The sequence below is a fragment of the Triturus cristatus genome, chromosome 5_2, assembly GCF_964204655.1.
Source record: "Triturus cristatus chromosome 5_2, aTriCri1.1, whole genome shotgun sequence".
In the NCBI taxonomy this organism is placed as follows: Eukaryota; Metazoa; Chordata; class Amphibia; order Caudata; family Salamandridae; genus Triturus; species Triturus cristatus.
The window spans coordinates 435,964,521-435,987,744 of record NC_140588.1 but is presented as its reverse complement, the minus strand read 5'-3'; the positions used below and the strand labels follow the sequence as shown (position 1 = coordinate 435,987,744).

Genomic DNA, 23,224 nt, shown 5'->3' with positions numbered 1-23,224 from the left:
AAAGGGAGATTACTCAATATCTTCCTCACTGAATCACAGTTAATCTTCCTGAATGGTTGAACGGCATCTGATAGCGCCACAGCACCCAGATTTTGAAATCTCAGAAGATCCAGACTTATCTATTATATACTTTCCTCCAAATATTGCTGGGATTTGCTGCTGGACATGGAAATGATCCAAAGACTTGAAAGCGGCCATGACCCCCTTAGTTTCAAGTGCTCCATTCTGACAGAGCAGAGAAGGATCAAATGCTTTGTCACCAGCATCAGCCCAAAAAGCAACGGTTGAGCAGTAAAATGGAATAGAGAGAATACTCAAGCAACAAAACTCAAACATTTGTTTTCAACACTCTCTGGCTCGCACCAAGTTCAGCGATGAGCCGGAGACAAAACTAGCGAACTACACCGAATTTTCAAGGAAGCTAACATTCCACTGGTCTGAAACATGGACAACAAGGAGGAAAAGCAAGAAACCAGACAATATTTGGTAGACAATGAGTGGAGAGGAGCCAAGAACAAGCTAGAACTTGCTTACTGTAAGTGGTATGACACCCAGGGAGACGAGCTCCTCTTTAGGGCCACAGGGAGAGACTACAAAGAACTAATCAAGGGCAAGAAACTGATATACCAGCAAGACACATGGAAAGACCTAAACAAGGCAGCAGAAAACAAGGCCAGCAAATCTTTTTGGAGGAAAATCGCTGAAATATTAGAGATGGTCTAGGGCTCATGGAAAATCATATTACAGCACAGACGTGGATAGACCATTACACGACAATATATGCACTGCCAGTGACTTTACACCAACACTACCTGACTGCACCACTTGTCTGCCAATGGAGAAAGCTTCTGTTCTCCGCCCAGAGATAGAAAGAGCAATCTTAGAACAGAAGGCAAACTAAGCACCTGGTCCGGACTCTGTACCAGTGGACACGTTTTGATCGGATCACAAGGCCTGGTCTGTAGCCCTATCCATAATATTTAGCGTGGTCCTAAGATCGGTCGATGTCCCACATTTCTGGCAATCCTCCATTATAGCTCCCTTTCATAAAAAAGAAAGTACGCTGTTACCTTGCAAGTACAGACCAATCTCGCTCTTGGATAGCACTGGGAAAATCTATGGGCGCGTCCTTTTGAATAGATTGGAGGCTTGGGCAGACAAAAACACAATACTTATAGATGCCCAGGCAGGGTTCCACAATGATATTAGTACCATTGATCAAGCCAATAAACTATTCATGATCTGTGTCAAATACACAAAGATGATCAAGCAACTGCTCTACTTAACATTCATCAATCTAAAATCATCTTTTCATCTGGTCAATAGAACCAAACTATGAGACACACTCAAGAATCAAGGAGTGGAAAGATACCTCTTACAAAACATCAAAGCACTTCATAAAGACACGTGAGGCTCTATTCGCTATGGAAGTAGAGGAGAATGCACTCCTTATTTTGTTATGTGCTCAGGGATAAGCCAGAGATATGCCCTTGCCCCGCTACTATTCTCGCTCTTCCTGAATGATTTAGAGGAATTCCTACTTAACAGGGTAACAGATGCTCCAAAACTGGGCAACAAAAAAATAGTCATCCACTTGTTTGCGAACTATGCAGTAATTCTATCTTGCATGCATAACGAGTTGCATAGGAGGCTGGATAGCTCTGTAGGCTATTGTAGGCAAAAAGGTCATGTCATTAACCTACAAAAGACAAAAATAATGCTTCTGGGTCATTGACAAAATCTCCAAGAATTGTTGACAAAATAGTTATGGTCTATGATTACTTGGTGATCTCCTTCAACAATAAATTGTCCTGACGTGCCCACATCGACAAGGCATATGCCACCATGCAGCAGTCTGCCAATGCAATTCTAAGGTTCAGGAAAGAAATTGGCTGCTGCTAATTGAATGATGTGTTACAAGTATACCAGCAGAAAGCAGAGGCTTCAAGCAAGTTACTGTGGTGGAACTCTGGGGTACAGCAACAGTAAACAGCTCCAAATGCTGGAAAATGCATTTTTGAGATCATTACTACACCTGAGCCCAGGCACACCGCTCCTCCCCAGGTACCTACAAACAGGCAGGGTACCCATTACTAAGCTCATAGCCCCCGCCTCTGTACTGTACTGGCTACGCCTTAATCACAACCGGCACATGGAGTTATTTTCAAGTTCAATCCTCAAAGTGTCCCCCTTAGGCAAAATTCATGACAACCCATGTTCAGGTTATGTAAAAAGCTGCCTCCAAAACCTTCGTCTTGAACATATATGGTCTGAGCCAGCCAACATAAAGAGCACCTGCCCGGCCACAATGAAGGATGCATTTTTGCACACCAAAGTTAAGACACTTACTGGTAAAGCACGCTCTTCTGTTTTATCCTCAATTATTTGCACACAAAGCATACCTTAGGTATGACGCAGTACCACAACTACATTAGTCCCGATTCACATTGCACCTTATATTTAACATGTCATTTAGGTACCCTCTCCATTAAATTGTACCTTGCCAAATGTTCTAAAAGCTGCACCATCTCCAAACTCTGCAACTGTACAATGGTCAGAAAGGAGTCTGTAATGCACTATATGCTATTTTGCAACCAAACCAAGCACTTATGCAAAAGTGTTGTTCAACCAGTTTTTAATTACATCTTGCACAGATGCACTAGCATTTTGTGCCAGATCAGATCAGCCAACCATCTACAAGCCCGTGTCAAGCTATATTATGGAAGCATGGCTTATTGTAAGAACTGCATAGAAATCCCTCATTGCAGCAAACAAGCAACTGCCATTCCATCTAACACACTAGCACTTTATGTCAAATCAGCCTTGTCAACTATCGACAAACCTGTGTCCCGCTTCATCAAGAAAACCTGGTTTAATATAAGAAGTGCATAGACACCTTTCATCACAGTCATTAACTAACCGCAGTCCTACTCCACCTGGACGTCAAAGGACCCTCATCTGATGCACCTTTTACAACAGACGTTTTATCAATTTTTTCTCGCCTCACTTCGGGACTTCATGACAGAAACATATCAGCAACAAAAAATGCCGGACCTGCCGATCATGAATGTGCTAGCAGGCATAAAGGACCTCAACACTACCTGCCTATTTTATGCAGTTTTATTGTGAATGCAGTAAGTTGTGAATGGCTTTTTTTGCTTAAGTTGAGTCGATGCCGAAGAGCCGAAACAATAAAGAATTGAAAAATATTTATGCTAAGTATATCTTGTTCCGTTGTCAGGCTATTCCACAAAAGCCCTGGCCGATGAACTAATGCAGAGGTCCAGATTTTCTCCAGTTGAAAACAATTTTCAGATGAATTGGAGAGAGACCAATGCCAAAGCGAATTGTATTCTGTAGTCTCTTAAGAAAGGGATCTGAGTGCCAAAATGCCCACCTGCTGAAATCAGTAATTCCAACATGGTTTACATGATGCTAGGTACCTTTTCCGAAACTAGGACAATTTCAGACAAGGCTTCAAAGTGCATTTTATTACCACTCTCCTAACACTCTGTCCAACACCCAGAGCACACAAAGGGGTATATGTGATGCATATAGACCAGGGCATAGCAACAGTTGGATATGAGCTTATAATGTGCTTCTATGCCAGGAGGTTTCCCTAAAACATGGGTATACGTGCTGACTGCCAATTTTGCCTACCTCAATGTATATTTCAACCATTTCTGTGGAGCTCCGGAAAATATGGGAGGAGGAGGTTAAAGATGGAGTAAATGTTGAGGTGGCACTTTTGGTGTCCAGGCTATTTGCAAAACACTTTTGATATCTAGTTTTTACCTTCAATTTTGCCTGTCTCAGTGGTAGATGCATCACCAGTGGCTGATTTGAACATAGTACGATCTCGCCTCATTCCCTATCATAGGGTCTTGTTTACCATGTGTAAAATAATGTATCTACTTCTTTCACAGAAAGACATGACAGTACCCTTCCTCAAGAAATCAAAAGGAATCAAAACCATGGCCAGCGTAAACTCCTTTGTAAATCAAATTGGCAAATAAGATGACAGGAATGAGGTCAAATCATTACTAATTGGTATATAGGGACAATACATTCAAGAATGCCTTTATAAAAATTTGTTCGGGCCTGACTGTTCCCATGAGGCACAGGGTCAGACTGATTTGCATGTCTGAACTGGGGTGGCGGAGTGAGCTAAAGAATGATGATGGATTAAACCCAGATCAGTTGACAGGGGGTGAGTGCTTGCAAAGTTCAACACTCCGTCCATCATCCCCTTTGGTTTTGCGTTTTATAAAAATCCTAACATATACATTTCAGTGTCTGAAAATGCTGGTAAGCCATGGTTTAGCCCATATTTCCCTGTCTATCAATGTTTGGTCCTTATGGACGCAAATTTGATATAATTCTGTCCTTGGCCACTCAGTCAGGTATATACACATGGGCTTCATTATCATGGAAAAATAAATCTGTTAAGTAAAGGTCCCCATATGATTCCTGCTTGTTTAAAAGATCAACTGAAATAAGTGTTTCTTTAAATTTAAATTTAGATTTTGCATAAAACCCCTGCAGACCAGCCACACATTCTAGATCAATCCTGGTTGGAGAGCCTGGAACAGAAATAACTTCTTGAACTAGAATATTTAAATTTTGCTTGTCCTCCCCATGTGTGAAGTAAACATTATAGTGGATATCTCTAAATCAGTTTTCAGTGTGGATAGTAGAGGTGGAAATTTAGATCTAAATAATCCAGTTACAGAAGGTATTATCTTGATCCCGAAGTGTGAAACTGAATTTGAACCTTGAATAATGGGTGATATATTAGATGTGAGCAACCATTCCCTTATTTAAGGTAAGGTTGGAGACCTTGAGTTTATTTACATTGACTATAAATCCCAGAACCTGCTCAAAAAAAGGAATCATCCAGCAAGAGCCATGAGTGATCGTTCTGGAGAACATAATGTCCCCAAAATGCTGGTGACCAAATGAGACAGGTAGTGTTCTTTGCCTATAAGCAAGAAACACCTAATTAATGTTTCTGCAACTTTGTGGCATGCCAATGGTAAGATATGAAGTGCAAAGATGAGGTCCAGGAAGTAGCCCTGATGAGTCCCTCTATGCATACAGGACAGGATGAATATGCTGTCCTTTAGGACTATCCTACCGCATGGATATTGTGCGCTGTTTACACATATCTACTTGACTAAAGTGAGACTAAAGTCCAAGGGCCAGATGTCTTGTCTGCTTTAATACAAGTGCATTATAATCTATGGTTTTTGTAATATGGTGTAAGAGATAGCTGTCGCATTTTGAAACCGGCATCCCATCCACCAAACTCTCAATCAGGCCCTAGAGTTTGAAGGGGCCTTTAAAAGAAAGCCCAGCCAACCCTCTCCAGACTCCCAAGGACAAAAAAGCTGTCGGTACTTCAACTTGTCAAAAAGATGAGTCTGTTGGAGTTTGCCTTTACTACCTGTGTCACCCCTACACTTTTGCCTTCACCCATCCTGTTTCTGATCTTATTTTTGTTTGTTTTTAGGATTGTGTGCACTTTATCACTGCTACCCAGTGCTAAAGTGCTTTCTCCTTAAAACATGATAGAATTGGCTTGCACCCAATTGGCATATTTAATTTGGTTACAAGTCCCTAGTAAAGTGATACAACATGTACCTAAGGTTTGTAAATTAAATGCTACTAGTGTGCCTGCAGCATTTATTGTACCACCCACTTTAGTAGCCTTTTAACACGTTTCAGACCTACCATTGTCACCTGTGCACAGTTTTAAATGGCCAATCTGACTTGTCAAAATAAACCCTTTGTCAGGCCTAAAACACACCTTTTTAATACCTATAGGTCACCCCTATTGTGGGTACATTGTATTTAAAAAGTCAAACAAACACTTTTAGGTTTTTCTTGTCCTGGTAATGAAAAACTCACAAATGTATTTTTCAATACTGTGAGGCCTACGTGTGCCATATGAAAACATTAGGATACCTTATTATCTTAAATGCATGATGGAGTTTGGTTGGGGGCAGGTAGGAATGTCATGTTTGGTGTTTGATGAATTGTGATTTAAAATCCTAGTTAATGATAAAGTCGAGTTTTAAGTCACAATGGTGAAAATGCCACTTTTAGAAAGTTTTCCTTTTCTTGCCCTAACTATTTGGTGCCTTCAGCCTGTTCCTCTGTCACATGACTAGGTGTAGTTTGCGTATTCCTCCCAACAGCCGCAGAGAGGGTCTGGTTGTTGGCAGGATGGGCCATCCCAATTTGATGAGGGGGTTGGAGCTGTCACCTGTCACTTGCACTTCAATGACTCTGCCTCACATAATACACAATACACAAATTATTTCACACTACACCTCTATGGATGTGAAACTGCAGAGCTTTCTTCCACTTCAAAGTTGGCACCAGGTATGCAATGTGACCCTAAAACCCGCTCTTCATTACACTCCTGTACCTGTGGATATTACAGTAGGACGTCCATGCTGCCAGAGGACTGCCCTGCTACTAGAGGTCTGCCCTGCTGTCTGAGAAGGAAGACTGGATCTACACTCTTCATCTTAGGCTGAAGTGACTCCAAGGGTCAGCTGACTGGCCTTCTGTTCTGAGCTACATGGGCAAAACAAGCTCCAGAGGCTTTCCTGCAACTGTCCAGCTGACCTGCTGCACTGGGCCTGCCTGGATCTGCAACTGGACCTGCGTGAGCTATGCTGGCTTTGCTGGAGTAAGTTCCTGATCCACAAGAGATGCCCCTCAGTCCTGAACCCTTAGTGTGGCATTAGTGAGCTCCCCCTAAAACAAAAGGAGAAATTCTGAAGTTTTGGGCTGCATGCGACCACAAATGGGCTCGTTCGCCCCAAAATGTTGTTGCCCGCACTGCCTGCCTATGCGAAACGCAAGTGAACATGACTCCTCATGCTGCAGTGACTGCCCACGACGACCGGTAATGTGACATCTGCGTTTCGCACTCCAGCACAGACAGCCCACAATGACCACCAATTCAAATCTCCATGTGAATCCAGAGGTATAAGAGGTCACCCTAGAGTTCTCTACTTCCAGGAATTAAGTTTATAATGAAATGACCAGGGCAATCACTGGAGTAGTGGTGAACAACATTATAACCTCCAAAGGGGAATCCATCTGTACCTGATACCCTAGCTCCCCATCTTGCTAACGGCTAGCCTGAAAAACAGGTATAAATGTCATTTTAGGGATCTCCTGAGATAATGCTCCGGTATAACCCTGGAGGCAGCCTAATCTCCATGCCTCTAGCAGGCAGGGATGTGCACATCATCATGCTGAAGAGACAAGGAACGTGTAAACTTACAATATTCCTTCACTTAGGAGTTCATTTATTTTGCCTTCATTTAGTGGCAGAAGCACTGGCAACCTTTCTGCCACAGGTTGCCTCTAAAATCCCTACACAATGTAAGGCACCACCACTTTGTTGGAGGACAGCTCGACTGCCCCGCGGAGACCGGTAAATGTGGCAAATTTTACTAAGTCAGCAGAGGTAGAATATTTGCCACACTGATGGATAGAATTCCCTTTAGTCAAATTTTAAATACGTTTCTTTAAAAGTAAGGTAAGCACTTGATTAGAATTTTAATAAAGGGACTCCTTATTTAAAGTAATACATTCAACAAGCCGTCTTTTATCATTCTGATATCCTTACAACAATTGCAAATATTTTATTTCCAAGTCTTCTTTATTTCCCAAAGGCGACACAATGACATTTATGTACATGATGCGTTGCTTTCTACTAATTCAGTTAGTATCACCTGCACATTTAACTAACACCACAGTCTGTGTACAATCTGAGAAATGTAACAGTCAAAATCTCTTTTGACGTGATCCCAAAGCCGCTGTTTATGTCTCGTTTCTTTTTAATCCCCAACAAGTCACAAAGTATTTATTTCTGGGTGATCTTAGAGCGCCCATTCTCAACTTAGTGGTGGTATGCGGAAGTGGCAATCAATTTGCATGATGAACAAGCAGTAATTGGTCTGTCATGCAGCATGAACTGTTCTACCTACTGTGTCTCAGCGATGACTTTATTCTTCCCAGCACTGCTTATAAAAAAATGGTGTAATGACTCAGAGACGCCAACAGCCACCTGCGCGCTAACCACTCATGCACACAGAAACTAACAACTCCGCACACACGTTTCTGCTTTTCTAGTCAATGTTCCACGCATCATGCTGTCACTACATGCCAATATATTTGTATTTAATGCTATCTAATTCTCTTCGTTTCTTAAATTGGTGTCAATCCTACCTAACGTTGTCATGCCTTTGAATGTAAATCTTGTGGAAAATCCGTTCAGGTGGCTTCAGGAAATCTTCCTTCATTTCCATAGCAACGTTCCTGGGCAAGAGACTCATCAGCAGGCGTTCCTGAAGCAAAATAAAACACGTAGGTTTAGTTTTTTTTTTCCTTTTAGCTCATCCTAATGCTGGCATAATTTTGAAATTTCACTTACATTCCGTCACTAAAAATGTGGACTGTTAAATGTCATCTTATCAAGTACAAAGTTCTTCTATTACGACTTTAAGCTCAAAGTAAAATGAGAAGGGGGATTAAATATGCATTTTTAGCGTGCATTACTGTTCGCCTTTAGCATCAAGTGATGGTGGTGCAGGGGACCTACGAGATATGACTCAGTAATCTCCGTAGTGAGCATACTGTGGGGGAAGGGGAGCAGAGAGGGTGAGATTTCGGTGGCAAGGGCAGCTCTTAATTTGAGGGGGTGGATTCAGGTGGGCCCCTCCAGCATTCTTTTTTGGGGACCGGGACAAATTTGTAAACGTCAGACTTTAACCCGGCATAAGAGAGAGAAGAACAGTTCAAAGAGAAAGAAGTAGATAGTGGAAAACGAAAAAAACAGTGGCAAAGGAAAAAAACAGGGCTGAAAACGAACCTCGGCTAGAGTTTGATACGCGGTGAGATCCAGGGCTGGACTGGCCATAGCGGGCACCGGGCGTTTCCCCGGTGGACCGCTAGGGTGGGGGGCGCTTTTGGGCCCCTGGAGTTCGTTTTTGTAACCGGGGGTCAGCATTATCAGCGCCGTGTAACAAAATCGTCCAAAACCGGCCCTCGCAAACTGCTCGGCTGCATCTCCCCTCACCCCAAGGGGGGCCGGCCGAGCAGTTTGCCAGGGCCGGTTTAAGTTCCCAGTCCGGCCCTGGTGATATCTATGTAAGTTGTGGTAGCACTGCCCTGGAGTACACAACATATGCCTTTTTGTAGACAGCACACTCACTTTAATAGGTACTACATTGTTAACCATCTTATTGTACTGACTGTTGGGACTATGCAATAAACGAGATTTAATGTATCTGTCAGAATTCAAACTTGGCAGCAGGGGTTATTCACAGATTCCTGCAGTACATACATTCGCCCACTAAGCAACCACAGCGATCATGATGTACCTTTTTTTTGTGCAGATTTGTATATAGCGCAAACTCCACACGAGGGTATTGGAGCGCTTTACATGAGCACCAGTTAAGTTACAAGGACACATTCATTTTTTTTTTGTTAGGCATGGGGAGATTAAGTGATTTGCCCAGAATCACAGGATGTGGACCCGGAAGCTCGAACCTTGGTTTCCCAGCTCCGGCAGTCTAGCCGTGAGACCACATCCTCTTCCCAAAAAGCAAAGTATACCTTGAAAAGATACACTGATGTCTTACTAAACTGATAGAAGCCTTTTGCATGATGTTTATAAAGTGGTTCTCATACTCTAATGCGATTGTGAATCTCAAGTCAACAGAGGTGGAATGGAAAAAGCACATGGATCATGCACCGGTCATTGAATCACTACAGGCGCATCTGGTATTAGGCTTTACCTCAGAATAAGTACAATGGAAAGTCTCGAAACGACTTCATTCAAACTAGAAATTTAGTCACAGAGTGAATGGAAAAGGAGCATTTTGCACCACACTACATTCAGCTCAGTGTAGACATGCGGCTTAGTGCGCAGACTTTTACTTGTTCCAGACTCCAGTGAAGAATACAAGGCTGTAGACGCCATCAGGCATCTGGCCCACTACAGTTATAAGGGTTTAAGTATTTTTTATTATTGAGCATAAGCTAGTTTAGGCCTCATCCCTGTTTTCAATGACTTTAGAATATATGGGTTACAAGAGAGAGTGATGTCAATAATACACAGGCAAAGAACAAACAGGGTTGAAGGTCCTCAGGTGATTGCTGAAGATGAAATGGAAGAGGGAAGGGCAGCAACGTCTAAGGACTGCTGATGTTTGGTATCTTACACTGGTTGTTTTTAGCACCCGGTGTGCTTGATTGCGGTGGAGCCGAAAAAAATCTTCTCTTCAAATGTAACTATTGTAGTGTCTTGTGAAATGAGGCAACCCTTTTGGCTCCTGATGGACTCCGGAGACCTATGACGTAAGTGTTAGAGCGGAATGCAATAAAGGCAGGTTTAGAATGCTGAGTTTGCCATTACATGGTTTAGAATGATAAGTTTGCAGTTACATGCAGACAAGATGTGTAATGCTAAGTACCATGTGTGGCGTAGTCATTGGCAGGTACCCAGTCTGGGGAGGACAGTATAACTGGCAATGATTTAGGGGATAAGTAACCCAAAGTTAGATAGTGCTCTCCCAGACAGTTTGCTTTGGTCTAAGGAAACTGCTCTTGTGTGCCACGTGTTTTGCAGTCAAAGTATGGAACCGACGCTTAATGCATGTGTAGTCTAATTGCAACTCCAGCTGCTGTAAAGAAGTTGAAAACAATGAAAGCATTGCAAAGACATCCACATATTGGTGATCAAGAACCTGCTGGTCATATCATACATAAAGGTACTGCGATGCTACGCAATATGCAGCCATATGTAATACAGAGTGTTAATGTTGAAGGCAGACATAAACAGATTTTCAAAGACCAGCTATTGATAATCACAAATTGCAAGATAACATCCCAATTAAAAAATGGTGAAGACAAGGAGGGCGCATAGAGATGCCAAAGGATAAAACAACAAAGAGTGCACAAAGGATAAAACAGTTATTTACTCACCAGAACCCAAGTAAAGAGAGCCAGTACGACCTCAGCACCAGGTGCCACAACCCAGACCAAGCACATTGTGTTTGAGAAGTGCAAAACAATCACCACAATCTCCAAAATCTTCGGAATCGTGAAAGGTGTTCATGGATTCGAAAACTGAGGCCATCTTTCCAAAAGTCACCAAGGATGATCCAGAGGCCAACACATCTCAAGGTCTTAGAGATGGTTCCCATGAAGAAATTCCAGATGAACAGATGAGCGAGTCGAATAGAGCTCCACCCTCAATATCAACCAATCCCAGAAAGTGCTACAACACTTATGCTTTCCTGAAACTACCACCACAGTTTGATACCACGAAAAAGCAAAATGTTGGGATCGATGGACTGCTAGGCTAGAGACATATGATGATTTCATTGAAGCACTTGACGAGACTGAAACAAAAAGATTATTAAGTATCTCAAAAATCTTGCTGGTGATGGTATAAAATAAGTCATATGATAAATGCCGTAAATTGATGAAGAAGTCACATATCATCAGATTAAAAATGGTTAAATCTCAAGTTTAATCCAATGTCAAATGTTGATTACAAATGGTACATCTTAACCAAGAATGACAGAAAGTTGGTAAAACCATTGATGAATTTGAGAAGAGACGCGGCACACTCATCAGACATTGTAAGTTCAATTAATTTAATGATGAAGAAGTTATGCGTCTGAAAGTTATTAACGGATGCTTGTCAGATTCATTCAGAAGATGAATTCTGAGAGAAACTCTTAGTCTGGAGCGAGTTTTAATGGCTGTCACAGCTGAAGATCATGCTGATAGACAACCTGCTGATATGGAGGCCGGAGGGCAGAATGAATCCATCCTGAGTGTGAAAAGTAAGTCAAAACTAAAGACTAAAGGACACAAAGTGATGTCTACCCATAAAAAGAAGTTGTGTTTTAGATGTGGATTTTTGTTTCCACACGAAGGTAAATGCCCAACTCTTGGACAGATATGTAAAGGCTGTGGAAAGGAGAACCATTTAGTGACAGTTTGCAAAGCGAAGGAAAAAGTAAGTGCATCACAGCCCAAAGACATAATAGCTGCCAGAACGTTACAGAAGCAACGTTCAACACACACGCACAAGGCCAAGTGGCGACATCCATTAAGACAAAGCAACACTGAACAAAGTTGATCATCATCTAATTCATAGTCAAACAGTTTTTCTGTATCAGTATCAAGTGAAAGTATTGACAATGATTGTGTCATGTCGATACGTACCTCAGAAAAGCTTGTGCATGTTGTGAAGAAAGTTGTCAGTCAAAGAAAGATTGACATGCCAAAGCACCAAAGTCATTCAAACATTGTCCAAAGATTACACTGAAAGTAAATGGTTGTTCGATACCTTATATTATTGACAGTGGTGCATTGATAGATATTATGCCTGAGGAGAAATACAATGAACTATCTCCATTGCCACAACTTGCACCATCAAAAACCAAAGTGTATACATGGGCTGCATTGATACCTTTAAAAAGTCAAGGTTCATTTGTAGCGACACTAAAACACAAGAAAGTGAAGGTGCAAGCACCCATCCATGTGCCTGAAGGCACAGCGTCAAGTGCCTGTCTACATAAATTCAACACAGCTGCTGATATGGGATGGATTTCCATGAATTACAACATGAATGTCCCCATCAAATAGTAAGTCAGTTCCCTTCATTATTTCATGGCTTAGGAAATCTTAAGGCTATGAAATCAATGTTACATATTATTGAGGACATCCGTCCTATTGCTCAGAGACTGACAAATTGCTTTTCGTTTGCGAGAAGCTTTTGAAAAAGAACTTGCAGCATTACTTAAGCACAATAATATTAATCGCTCAACTAGTTCAACCCCATGGGTTTCTCCCATTGTAGTAGTGCCTAAAAAGGACAGTGTAGGAGCTATACGGATATGTGTTGACATGCGTCAAGCAAACAAGGCAATTGAATGAGAATGACATCCAGGTCCACACATTGCTGACATGATAACTCAATTAAATGGTCCGAAGTTCTTCTCTTGCCTTGATTTAAAAAAAGGTTATCATCTGAACTTGAAAAAGATTGCAGGTACATTAAAACCTTTCCTACAAATGTCGGTCTGTTTCGATATAAAAGACTAAGGGGCATATTTATGGAAATTGTGGTTCAGGGCAGGTCAGCAACTTACCTTCCTGTACTGCCCTGCATCACAGGGAAAGGGCGGTAATGCACCGTATTTATTCAATATGGTGCATTCCTGCCCTTTCCCCCTGCCCTGGCATCGTTTTGCAGCCTATCGCAAATGCTGGCACCCTTGCACCAATGGTGCAAGGGTGTCTTGGTGCAAGGGTGTCTGTATTGTAGACAGGATTGTGTTTGTGCAGGAAGAGGGACCTTCCGGCACAAAAATAATCCATAGAAAGAGGAAAAAAACGGAAAGAAACAAAGGTATTTCTCCTTGTTATGGCTCACCTGGGGAGGTGTATATTATTGGCATATTCCAATGTTTCTGAAATTAACCTGAAGCACACCCTTGTTTAGTTTTCAAAATCCATTTCAATTCTTTTTTCATGTTTGGCGTGCATGCACTCTTGATGTGCTCTATCCCGATAGCACATTACTGAAATCATCCCAAAAAAGAGACTCGCAGCTTGCGGGTCACGAACGAGTTGCACAGCCTTGTAAGCCTTGTAATCCAATAGATACACGTAATCAGCGGTATTTCAACAGTTCAATTCTTTTTATTTTCAATGATTTAACAATACTTGTCCGTCACGTCAAGAGTACGAGATTTCGAAATTTCTTGCATTTCAAATGCATAAGAATTGCCCATCTGGGCCTATTCACAAGCATGTAGAAAAACTCGTTTCCTCCAAACCATCTCATTAAAATTCACCCAATGCATTTCGGTCTTTTCACCTTCGTGAAGGGTATCTACAATGTTTAAAAATATTAATCAACTAAACTTAATTCACATGCAGGTGAATGAGACTGTCATTACCTGTTGCTTCATAGATATCTTGATGTAAAGGTTGCGGGTGTGCTCTGTCGGGTCGGGGGTTGGGCCGAGTTCTGGAGGCCACCATGCATTGTTCCATAGCGAGGTGTTGTTCCTAACGATTAGGATTTCTGTTTTGTCTGTGTTCAGTTTGACATAGATGCCCTCATCCAGTCGGCGACGTTCAACATACATCTGTGGAAGTTGGCTTTGGTGGTTGAGGGGTCTTCTGTCAGCGAGATGATGAGTTGGGTGTTGATGGTGTAGGACATCATGTTGACTTTGTGTGATCTGGCGGTGTTGGCCAGGGAGGTAATGTGCGCATTGAAGAGGGTGAGACTGAGTGACGAGCCTTGGGGGACACCATAGATGATCTTCTTGGGTTCTGAGGTGAATGGTGAGAGAGAAATTCTCTGGGTTCTTCCAGTGAAGTATGAGGCGATCCATTTGATGGCGTCTCCATGGATTTCACAGTGGTGGAGTCTGTTAATCAGGATGTGATGGGTGACCTTGTTGAAGGTGGACGAGGGCTTCCATTTCACCACAGTCCAGGAGGGCCCTGATGCCATCGGTGGCAGTGATCAGGGCTTTCTTGGGGCTGTGGATGGCTCGGAATTCAAATTGAGAGGCGTCCAGGAGGTTGTTGTGTTTCAGGATTTAGGTTAGCTGCTGGCTGATTGCCTTCTTGAGAGCTTTTGCTGGAAGGAGGAGAAGGGAGAGGTTCTTTGGTTCTGCTGGGTCAGCAGATGATTTCTTCAGGAGGGGCTTCACTTCTGTGTGTTTCCAGTTCTCCGGGAAGTAGGACATAGTGATGGAGGAGTTTAGGACTTTCTTGAGCTAGCTGGTTATCATCTTGCTCTTGAGGTTGAAGACGTGGTGGGGACAGGGGACCATGTGTGCTCCTGAGTGTGCAGAGTTTATGATGGTGACTGTGGGTTGGGTTGTGAGAGGGTCCCAGTGGGTGAGCAGATATTCAGGTTCTGTGTTTGTGGTTGTGAGCAGGCTGATGCGGGCTGCGGCAGGGGTTGGGGTTTGATATTTTTGTAGATCACTGAGATCTTGTCCTGGAAGAAGACTGCCAGGGTGTAACACATTTCTTGGGAAGGGGGGATATCGTTTTTGACTACTGCCGGGTTGGAGAACTCCTTCATGATGGCCTAGAGCTCCTTTCTGTAGTTTGTGCTGGCTTCTATGAGGTCTGCTAGAGAGTTCTTCTTTGTTTCTTTCACTAGGTGGTGATACTGCTTCAGTGCTGTCCTAAAGGCAGTGAGTTCTCCTGTTTCTTTGCAGGTGGCACACATCCTTTCTAGTTGCCGTCAGTTGCATTTCGTGGATTTCAGTTCCACTGTAAACCAGCTGGCTCTTCTGGCAAGCCCTTTGGACTTGACTATCTTGGCCGGGGGAGATTGTGTTATCACTTTCTGTGATCTACTAGGAAAGAATTCTTCACAGCCTGCTCTGGGTCAGATGTTGTGCCTGGGCAGTAGGAATTAGGAGCGTTGTTCCACGGGACTTCTGAAATCATTTTCCAGACTCTGCGCACGGAGTTTGGGGGCATGGTGCCAGTATTGGTAGTTCCTGCGATGGTGAAGTGGACGCTGTAGTGGTCGGTCCAGGTGAGCTACAAGACGTGGTTATACTTGACTCTGTCACTGGACGTGAAAATAGGGTTGTGCATCTGTCCTAAGATGTGGGTATGGTCAGTGACAAATAGCTTGACGCCCAAGTTGCTTATGCTTTGCAAGAGGTCAATTGTGTTGGTGTTACCAGGGTTGTCGTGGTGGATGTTGAGATCTCCTAGGAAGATGTAGTGCTCAAAGTTGATGGCGACCGGGGTGATGAGGTCAGGGATAGTGTTGCAGAAGCTGGGGCGTGGTCCTGGTGCTCTGTGGGCGAGGGTGCCTATGATTGTTCTTTTTCCATCTGTGAGGAGTTGGAAGTTGAGGTTCTCCATTATCAAGGTTGAGTCATCTGGGGAGGTTGCGCAGTGGATGATGTCCTTGTATATGATGACAATTCCACCTTCGTGTTTGTTGGCTCAGTCCCAGTGTGTTATCTTGTAACCTTTGGGGTGGTGATGACAATGTCCAGCTTGGAGGCGGGGTTCAGCCAGGTCTCTGTGAGGAAGATGACGGCTGGGGTCAGGTATGAGATCATAGATCAGATATCCATGGCATGTTTGCTGAATGACTGAGTATCGAGTAGAATGCATTGTGTCGTGGTGGTCTTGGTCAGCGTGGTGGGCAATGTTGTGTTTGCGGTGTCTCTGGCGTTGTTGGTTGCTTCTGTGCTGCAGTTGAAGCGACAGTGCTGGCAGGAGAATGGCCCTCTGGTGCTATGTGGAGATGTGCAGCAGCAGTGGTTGTTGTGAATGCATCTGGAGTCCATGGCTTCGAGGTCTGGGCAGTGTAGCTGCACGGGGTGGATGGGTCAGGGCTCCTGGCACTGGACATGGTCCAGGTACGGGTAGGCACACATGGTCTTGTCTTTGACATGTCTTCAGCCTGCTGGCGGTACGGACACACTGGGGCCTCCATAAGTAGATCCTGGGCACTGGGCGGGCCTCTTCTAGTGGCAGAAAGTGGGAGGGAAAGTGCAGAAAAATGATGTGACAGTGAGGAGGCAGAGCATTAGTGAAAGAAGGAAAAAACAATACAGAAGAAAAACAAAACAACAGTGGAACACAGCAACAGTAGTAATAAAAGCTAAAACAGTAATAAAGGATAAAACAACAAACAGTGGATAACAGCAAAAATAAGCAACAGCAGTGAACTGCATGAGTCTGGCGTGAAGTCGCAGCAGTGATGGGGAGCTGGCACTAGAATCTTTGCTGCATTACTCCATATTTATGAAGCCATTCAACTTTGCATGGTTTTGTAAATATGACTGGGAGCTTTGCGTCGTGCGTATACCATAAACCATGGTTGAACCATGCACCATGCTGCATGATCAATCATGATGCAAGGCCCTTGTAAATATGCCCCTAAGTTATGGTGTGTCATCCGCTGCAGATGTCATTCGATGTATCATACAGCCTGTCATGAATGCATTCAAATACAATGATAACATATTGGTTTTTGGAGCTAAGTCAAGCGAACACAATTAAGCTCTTGCACGCGTATGTTGTCTATTTGCTGAAGGAAGTTTGACTTTGAATGCACACAAATGTGAGTTCCAGAAGACAAAGCTAAAGTTCCTTGGCCATATCTTTTCTGATGGGAGTATGGCACTAGATCCTGCTAAAGTACAAGCACTGTCAAATGCTGATCCCCCACAAGTTGTGTCTAGGGTGTGTAAATTTCTCGCCATGGCCAGTTACTGTTCCAGATACATCCAAGACATTGCCATTATCAGTGGTCCGTTGAAGACTTGACGAAAAAGAATGTTTCATTTCATTTTATTGGTCACATGAATGTGAGAAAAGCTTTAAAAGATGTAAACAAGCCATTGAGAATGCTACTGAAATGGCATACTTTAATCTGAAGCTTCGTACAGAATTTGTTGTTGACGTTAGCCCAGAAGTGTTGGGCACTATCCTTGCACAGCACAGTGGTGACCTGAATACTGGAAGGCATAGTGTGGCATATGCAAGTAGAAGTTTGTCCCAAACATAATGTGCTTACTCACAACCATTAAAAGAAAATTTAGCTGTGGTATGGGCTTGCGAACATTTCCATGTATTCCTGTATGGAAAACCTTTGATGCTGGTAACTGATCATGAAGCTTTACTGACTATATATGGCTATCCAAAGGTCAAAATGCCCACTCACATTGAACTATGAGAACTACTGTTACAAGAGTATAATTACACCATTGTGCATCATCCAGGTGCCTATGCAAGGTCACGGTACTCCATCCAAGATGGCTGAGGCCTACATCAACTTCATTGTAAAATCAAACACACCAGCTGCTATTTCATTATCCCAGATTATCACTGCCACGAGCCATGATAATGACATGTTAAAGTTGAAGGATATAATTGCACAACAGTCATGGAACCAACACACTTGACCTCTCTCAAGTGATGGGGAATATCAAAAATCCAAAAATTTCAAGAATGAACTGTCAATAATTCAGGAAGGAGGATCGAGAATTCTGATTCTGGAGAACCTGTGACAGAAAATAATTGAACAGGCGCATGATGTCCATCATGGAATCGTTGGCACACAAGGAGCTCTCCAAGACCTAGTCTAGTTTCCTTACCTTGATGACAGGGTTGAAAAGGGATTAAAGGACTGTTATCTATGTAACTGCCTTTCTACAAAACCTACTCACCACACGTTGAACATATCAGAACTCCCAAAGCATACATGGGAAAGAATAGCCATTGAATCTTTCGGTCCACTCAGCATTGGACATCATCTGCCAGTGATTATCACGGAATAGTCATGATTTCCATTAATTGGAGATTTTTCATCTACTGCTCAAGGACGAGTCATTGAAAGACTCAATTGCATCTTTGTGACATGGAGTGTTTCAGTTTTAGTGAAGTCTATCAATTGCCCACCTTTCCACAGTCGAGAATATAAATAATTCTTGGAGCATTTGAATATAAAGCATCAGAACAGCACACCTTTGTGGCCTCAGGCCAACTGACTTGTTGAGCATTTTATGAGTATGCTAAAGAAAGCAGTGCAGCAAGCTACTCTTGAGAAGCCAGATTTTAAGTCTGTGCTGAATTCTACCTTGACAGCTTGTGATTCAACACTCCACTCGACCACAGGTGAAAGTCCTCCGATACTGATGTTCGAGAGAGCAATGAACACCAAATTTCATCAATGGACCAATCAGAGAAAGAAAGAAAGATGAGGAAGTAAATCATAGAAGGACCTCTAGAGCAAACAAAAGAGGAAATCATATGCTGACCAAAGTTGACTTGCGAAGAAAAACTTTAGGAAAGGAGATTGAGTGCTCGCATTACAGATGCAGAAAAGAAAATCTGATGATCTGTTTTATGCAGAACCTTTTCACATGGTGTCTACCATGGGACACATGGTGACTGCCCAGCACCCTTGGAAGTCTATTACCAGGGTTTCTTCTCATTTTAGGCACTTAAATAATCGTTCATCAGATCTAACTTTTGAACAAGAGACTGGGTCTGAAATATCAGTGACTGCGGTTTCCTCTACACCGTTGATGCAGATCCTCAACATTGTTCATGACATTTCCCAGTTTCCAAGAACAAAATCAGGTTGAACAATTAAGGTGCCAAAAAGAATGGTTATAGAGATATAAATGTGTATGTCTATCTATATGTATAGTTTGCAAAACATTATAGTTTTTTTATTTAACAGAGGGGGAGATGTAGTGTCTTGCGAGATAGAAATGATGGAACTCTTTTGGCTTCTGATGGACTCTATAGAACTGTGACGTAAGTGTTAGAGCGGAATGCAATGAAGGGTGATTTAGAATGTTGAGGTAGCAGTTACACACAGACAAATATATATGTGTAATACTAAGCTCAGTGTGGCGTAATACTAGGCTCAGTGTGGCGTAATCATTAGCGGGTACCTAGGATGGGGTGGACGCTACAACTGTCATGAAACGTTCAAAATGAGCTTGAAAGAACTGTGTTGTCAGGATCTCAAAAGCTATGTCCTGTTAGGAAATGCCACTGACGTTCCTTGATGGCAAATCATGATTGCGGCAGAGGTCGGTGGACCCTACCACCACATTTTGTATTCTATGAGGTGAATCATGCTGATTAGTCCGCAGGTAATCCTACCTAATTACCTACATGATTGGGTGAAAATGAAGTCAGATTAGTGTTTTTCACATTTGGTCAGGGTTATTGCAGTCATTATCTTTTACTTGTTTCCCAGTAGATGCATGATATGCAGTAAAAAAAGAAGCAGTGTATTGAATAATCTATTATTCACATGTGTAAGGTCAGTAAAAGGACTTGCAGTTATAGATTCAGAGATTATAATGAGGAATTGTAGGTTTTGTGTCACTCTTCAGCTCTCCTTTCCATGGGAAGACAAAAGTTTTTGGGGAAATGGGCAGTGCCGAATGTGAAGTTATGAAGTACAATAGAAGTATTTGCTAAACGGGCACACACTTTGGGACTTGATCCCTTTTAGTTAACTGAAGGAAATGACAAGTGTCACTGTTTTGCTTTTAGGGTGAAATGCTCAGTTAATTATGCTAAGAGACAAATTTATTACCTACAGGACAAGATTAGTGGCAGATATTTTCCCACATTTCTCCAACTTTAATCTGCATTGAATACCGTCTTCTGATACTAAATGGTTTGCTCATTTTTGTTGTTGTTTGTTTTTAGCTTGAAAGGAAAAATGTTTACTTAACAATAGCTTATTGTGTTTTTCTATCTCACTTTCACACTAAACAGCTATTAGTTACAAACATACCATAATAATGAACATAGTTAACAGAAAATGAAAATATGAGATATTTCAGTCTCCACTACAAAGAGAAAATAATATAGTTATTCATTCAGCATCGTTGACTAAAGGAAGGGACCATCCTCACAGAACTATTGACATTTTGTGCAGTTTTTTTTTTTTTATCGGCAAAATAACAAACATTAATACACTACCAGTTGGCGATGCAGCGTGTGCAATGAAATTCATTTTATTTATTTATTTGTATACTTACCTCTGATCGGCCATAATCCGGAGTTTACTACCCCCCCACCCTGCCCCTCCCCCACCCTGCATCACCACCTGGCAGCACTCCCTCCAGGAGCCGCTACTAACCTATCCTACATTTGGCCTTTGGTATTTTATTTCTGTGCCATTAGTGCCTGCATAAAATCATATAATTTCATATTTTTTATGGTTTGTAAACATACAGCAATACAATTTTTTTCATCTAAATAACTCATTTCAGTTTGTATATGTGTGTTACAATACTGCTGTTTAAGTAGGCAGGATGATTTTTGTAGAGCATATACGGTTTGTAAAAAAGTACGTATGAGCGATAGCCGTATAGACTAAAGTATTTGACCCAGCAGAAAAAGTGATAAAACAAATTCCTCACATAGAATACAGAACATCAGTTTAACTTAAGAATGAGATAATCCTGTTTTTGAGCAACAAACAACATAGGCACGCTAGACTATGCATGTGACGGCACTGGAACATGATCGAAATACGGATAAGAATTGTGACCTTTTCTGATTTTAGAGAAGCCCAATGGGAAGTACAGGTTTGTACAGGATCTTCAAAAAATTATCATCATAGTTGTTCCACATTGTCTAATGGCACCTGTGAGAAGCTGGCTTGGTATGTGATGTACACTTATGTAAGTGGGCACCCTGCACCAATCCAGAAAACACTTATGGTGATTTTAGTGGTCTTAGACAACCTTAGAAAGTTCTCTAAGTCGTTGCTGTGGAGAGCAACCTTCAGGCCTAGTCCAGAAGGACTGTAAAGCAGCTTGTTTTACCAGAACCTAATCTTATAAATATAGATTAAGTGAACAAGAACCACACAGTGTATTTATAAAAATATGTATTTATTATAAGACACTCACTAACACAGATATCTCCTACCCAGAGATATACACATGGCACAGAATACTTTACGATAGAAACAGGAAAGTGGCACTTAATACACAGTGGTCACCGGGGGGACACCAAACCATATACTAATTTAGTAGAATGCGAACCACGACTTGGAGTCAAGATTGTACCCAGGAGGCGTAGAAGTGTTGGGGTCCCAAGGAACCTCCCGAGGTAAGTAACTAGGTGCCCCACAGAGGTTGTGTGCTAAGTAGGATCCAACCATGTGATCAATAAAACTCAATGGGTAAGTCGTGGTTGCAATTTTAAAGAAGAAGGACACTTCACAGTAGACCCTGAAGAAACCCCGTGCTAGACAGAAAGTTGGAGAGCCACCCCACCTGCGGATACCTTAGGAACCAGGATACCTGCCCCAGGGCAACCGGGTGCATGGGTTTGAAGTGGCTTTGGAGACCGCCGTCGATTCCAATGGAGAAGCTGCTGCTGGAGAAGGTGAAAGTGTCCGGTGGAACCAAAAGGTAGATTGAAGATGTGAAGAACCTGCAAGCAGAGGGGACAGAGTCTATGCCACTCAGGAGTGACCAGGAGGCACGGAAGATGAAAGGCCACCGATGTTGGGTGCTGCAGGGGAGCTGACGATGACTTTAGGACTGCAGCTGTGTGGACCAGGCGACACTGTGGAAGACCATGAGCCATACGCGAGCTGTACCATGTCGAATTTCAAGAGTTGAGGGGTGGATGTCCGGCAAAAGCACCAACAAGCTTTGGCAACTGCAACCAACGTGGAAGTGGAGAAAGGTGCAATGTCGGGAGCAGCAAGGTCCAGGAGACTCGCCACAAGCAGGGGAGTCAGGTTAGGCCCCAAGGAATCAGGGGAGCCCAAAGAATATGAAGATGACCCTCACAGGGACCTACAGGCCGGAGGCACTGCAGTCGCATGAGGACCTTGAGCAGCTCACAAATGAGGCAAGCCCGTGATGCAAGAGATGTGGTGAGGATGAAGATCTTGGTCACTGGAGATGATTCAGGTAGGGGCTACTTGGAGCCTGAAGATCTTGATGGAAGGGAGCCAACAAGCCTTTGCAACTGCAAAGTCGACGAGGTGCACAGGGGTTTGGTTCCTGTAGCTCCGACGAGGGACACTGGTCTTAAACTTCCACAACAGCTTCGGCATTCCACCCCCGCACCCATCGGTCGAACCTACGCGCCCCGCCGCCACCCTCCAGACATGGACCGAGGTGACCCCCGAAGACACGTCACGCATGATGAACACCATCCACTCCGGATCTCCGACCGACCCGTGCCCCCATCATGTCTTCAACAAGGCCGCCTCTACCATCGCACCCCACCTCCGAGACATCATCAACACCTCCTTCAACACAGCCACCTTCCCGGAGAGCTGGAAGCACGCCGAGCTCAGCGCTCTGCTGAAGAAACCAACAGCGGACCCGACCGACCTCAAGAACTTCCGCCCCATCTCGCTCCTTCATTTCCCTGCCAAAGTCATCGAGAAGGTCGTCAACAAGCGACTGGCAGCCTTCCTCGAGACGAACGGATCCCTCGACCCATCGCAGTCCAGATTCAGAGCCAACCACAGCACCGAGACCGCCCTCATCGCTGCCACCGACGACATCCGAGCCCTGCTCGACAACGGTGAAACAGCGGCACTCATCCTCCTAGACCTCTCCGCAGCATTTGACACTGTCTGCCACCGCACACTAGTCCAACGCCT

General features: G+C 43.2%; 1 protein-coding gene across 1 annotated transcript in view; it reads right to left on the bottom strand.

Annotated features, from left to right (window-relative positions):
• ADCY1 (adenylate cyclase 1) overlaps nucleotides 1-23,224 on the bottom strand; it is a 1,095,828-nt gene that overhangs the window by 743,692 nt on the left and 328,912 nt on the right. Inside the window, exon 3 of the mRNA XM_085606626.1 lies at nucleotides 8,254-8,372. Within this exon, the coding sequence (XP_085462752.1) occupies nucleotides 8,254-8,372 (119 nt within the window). The remainder of the gene's footprint in view (nucleotides 1-8,253; nucleotides 8,373-23,224) is intronic.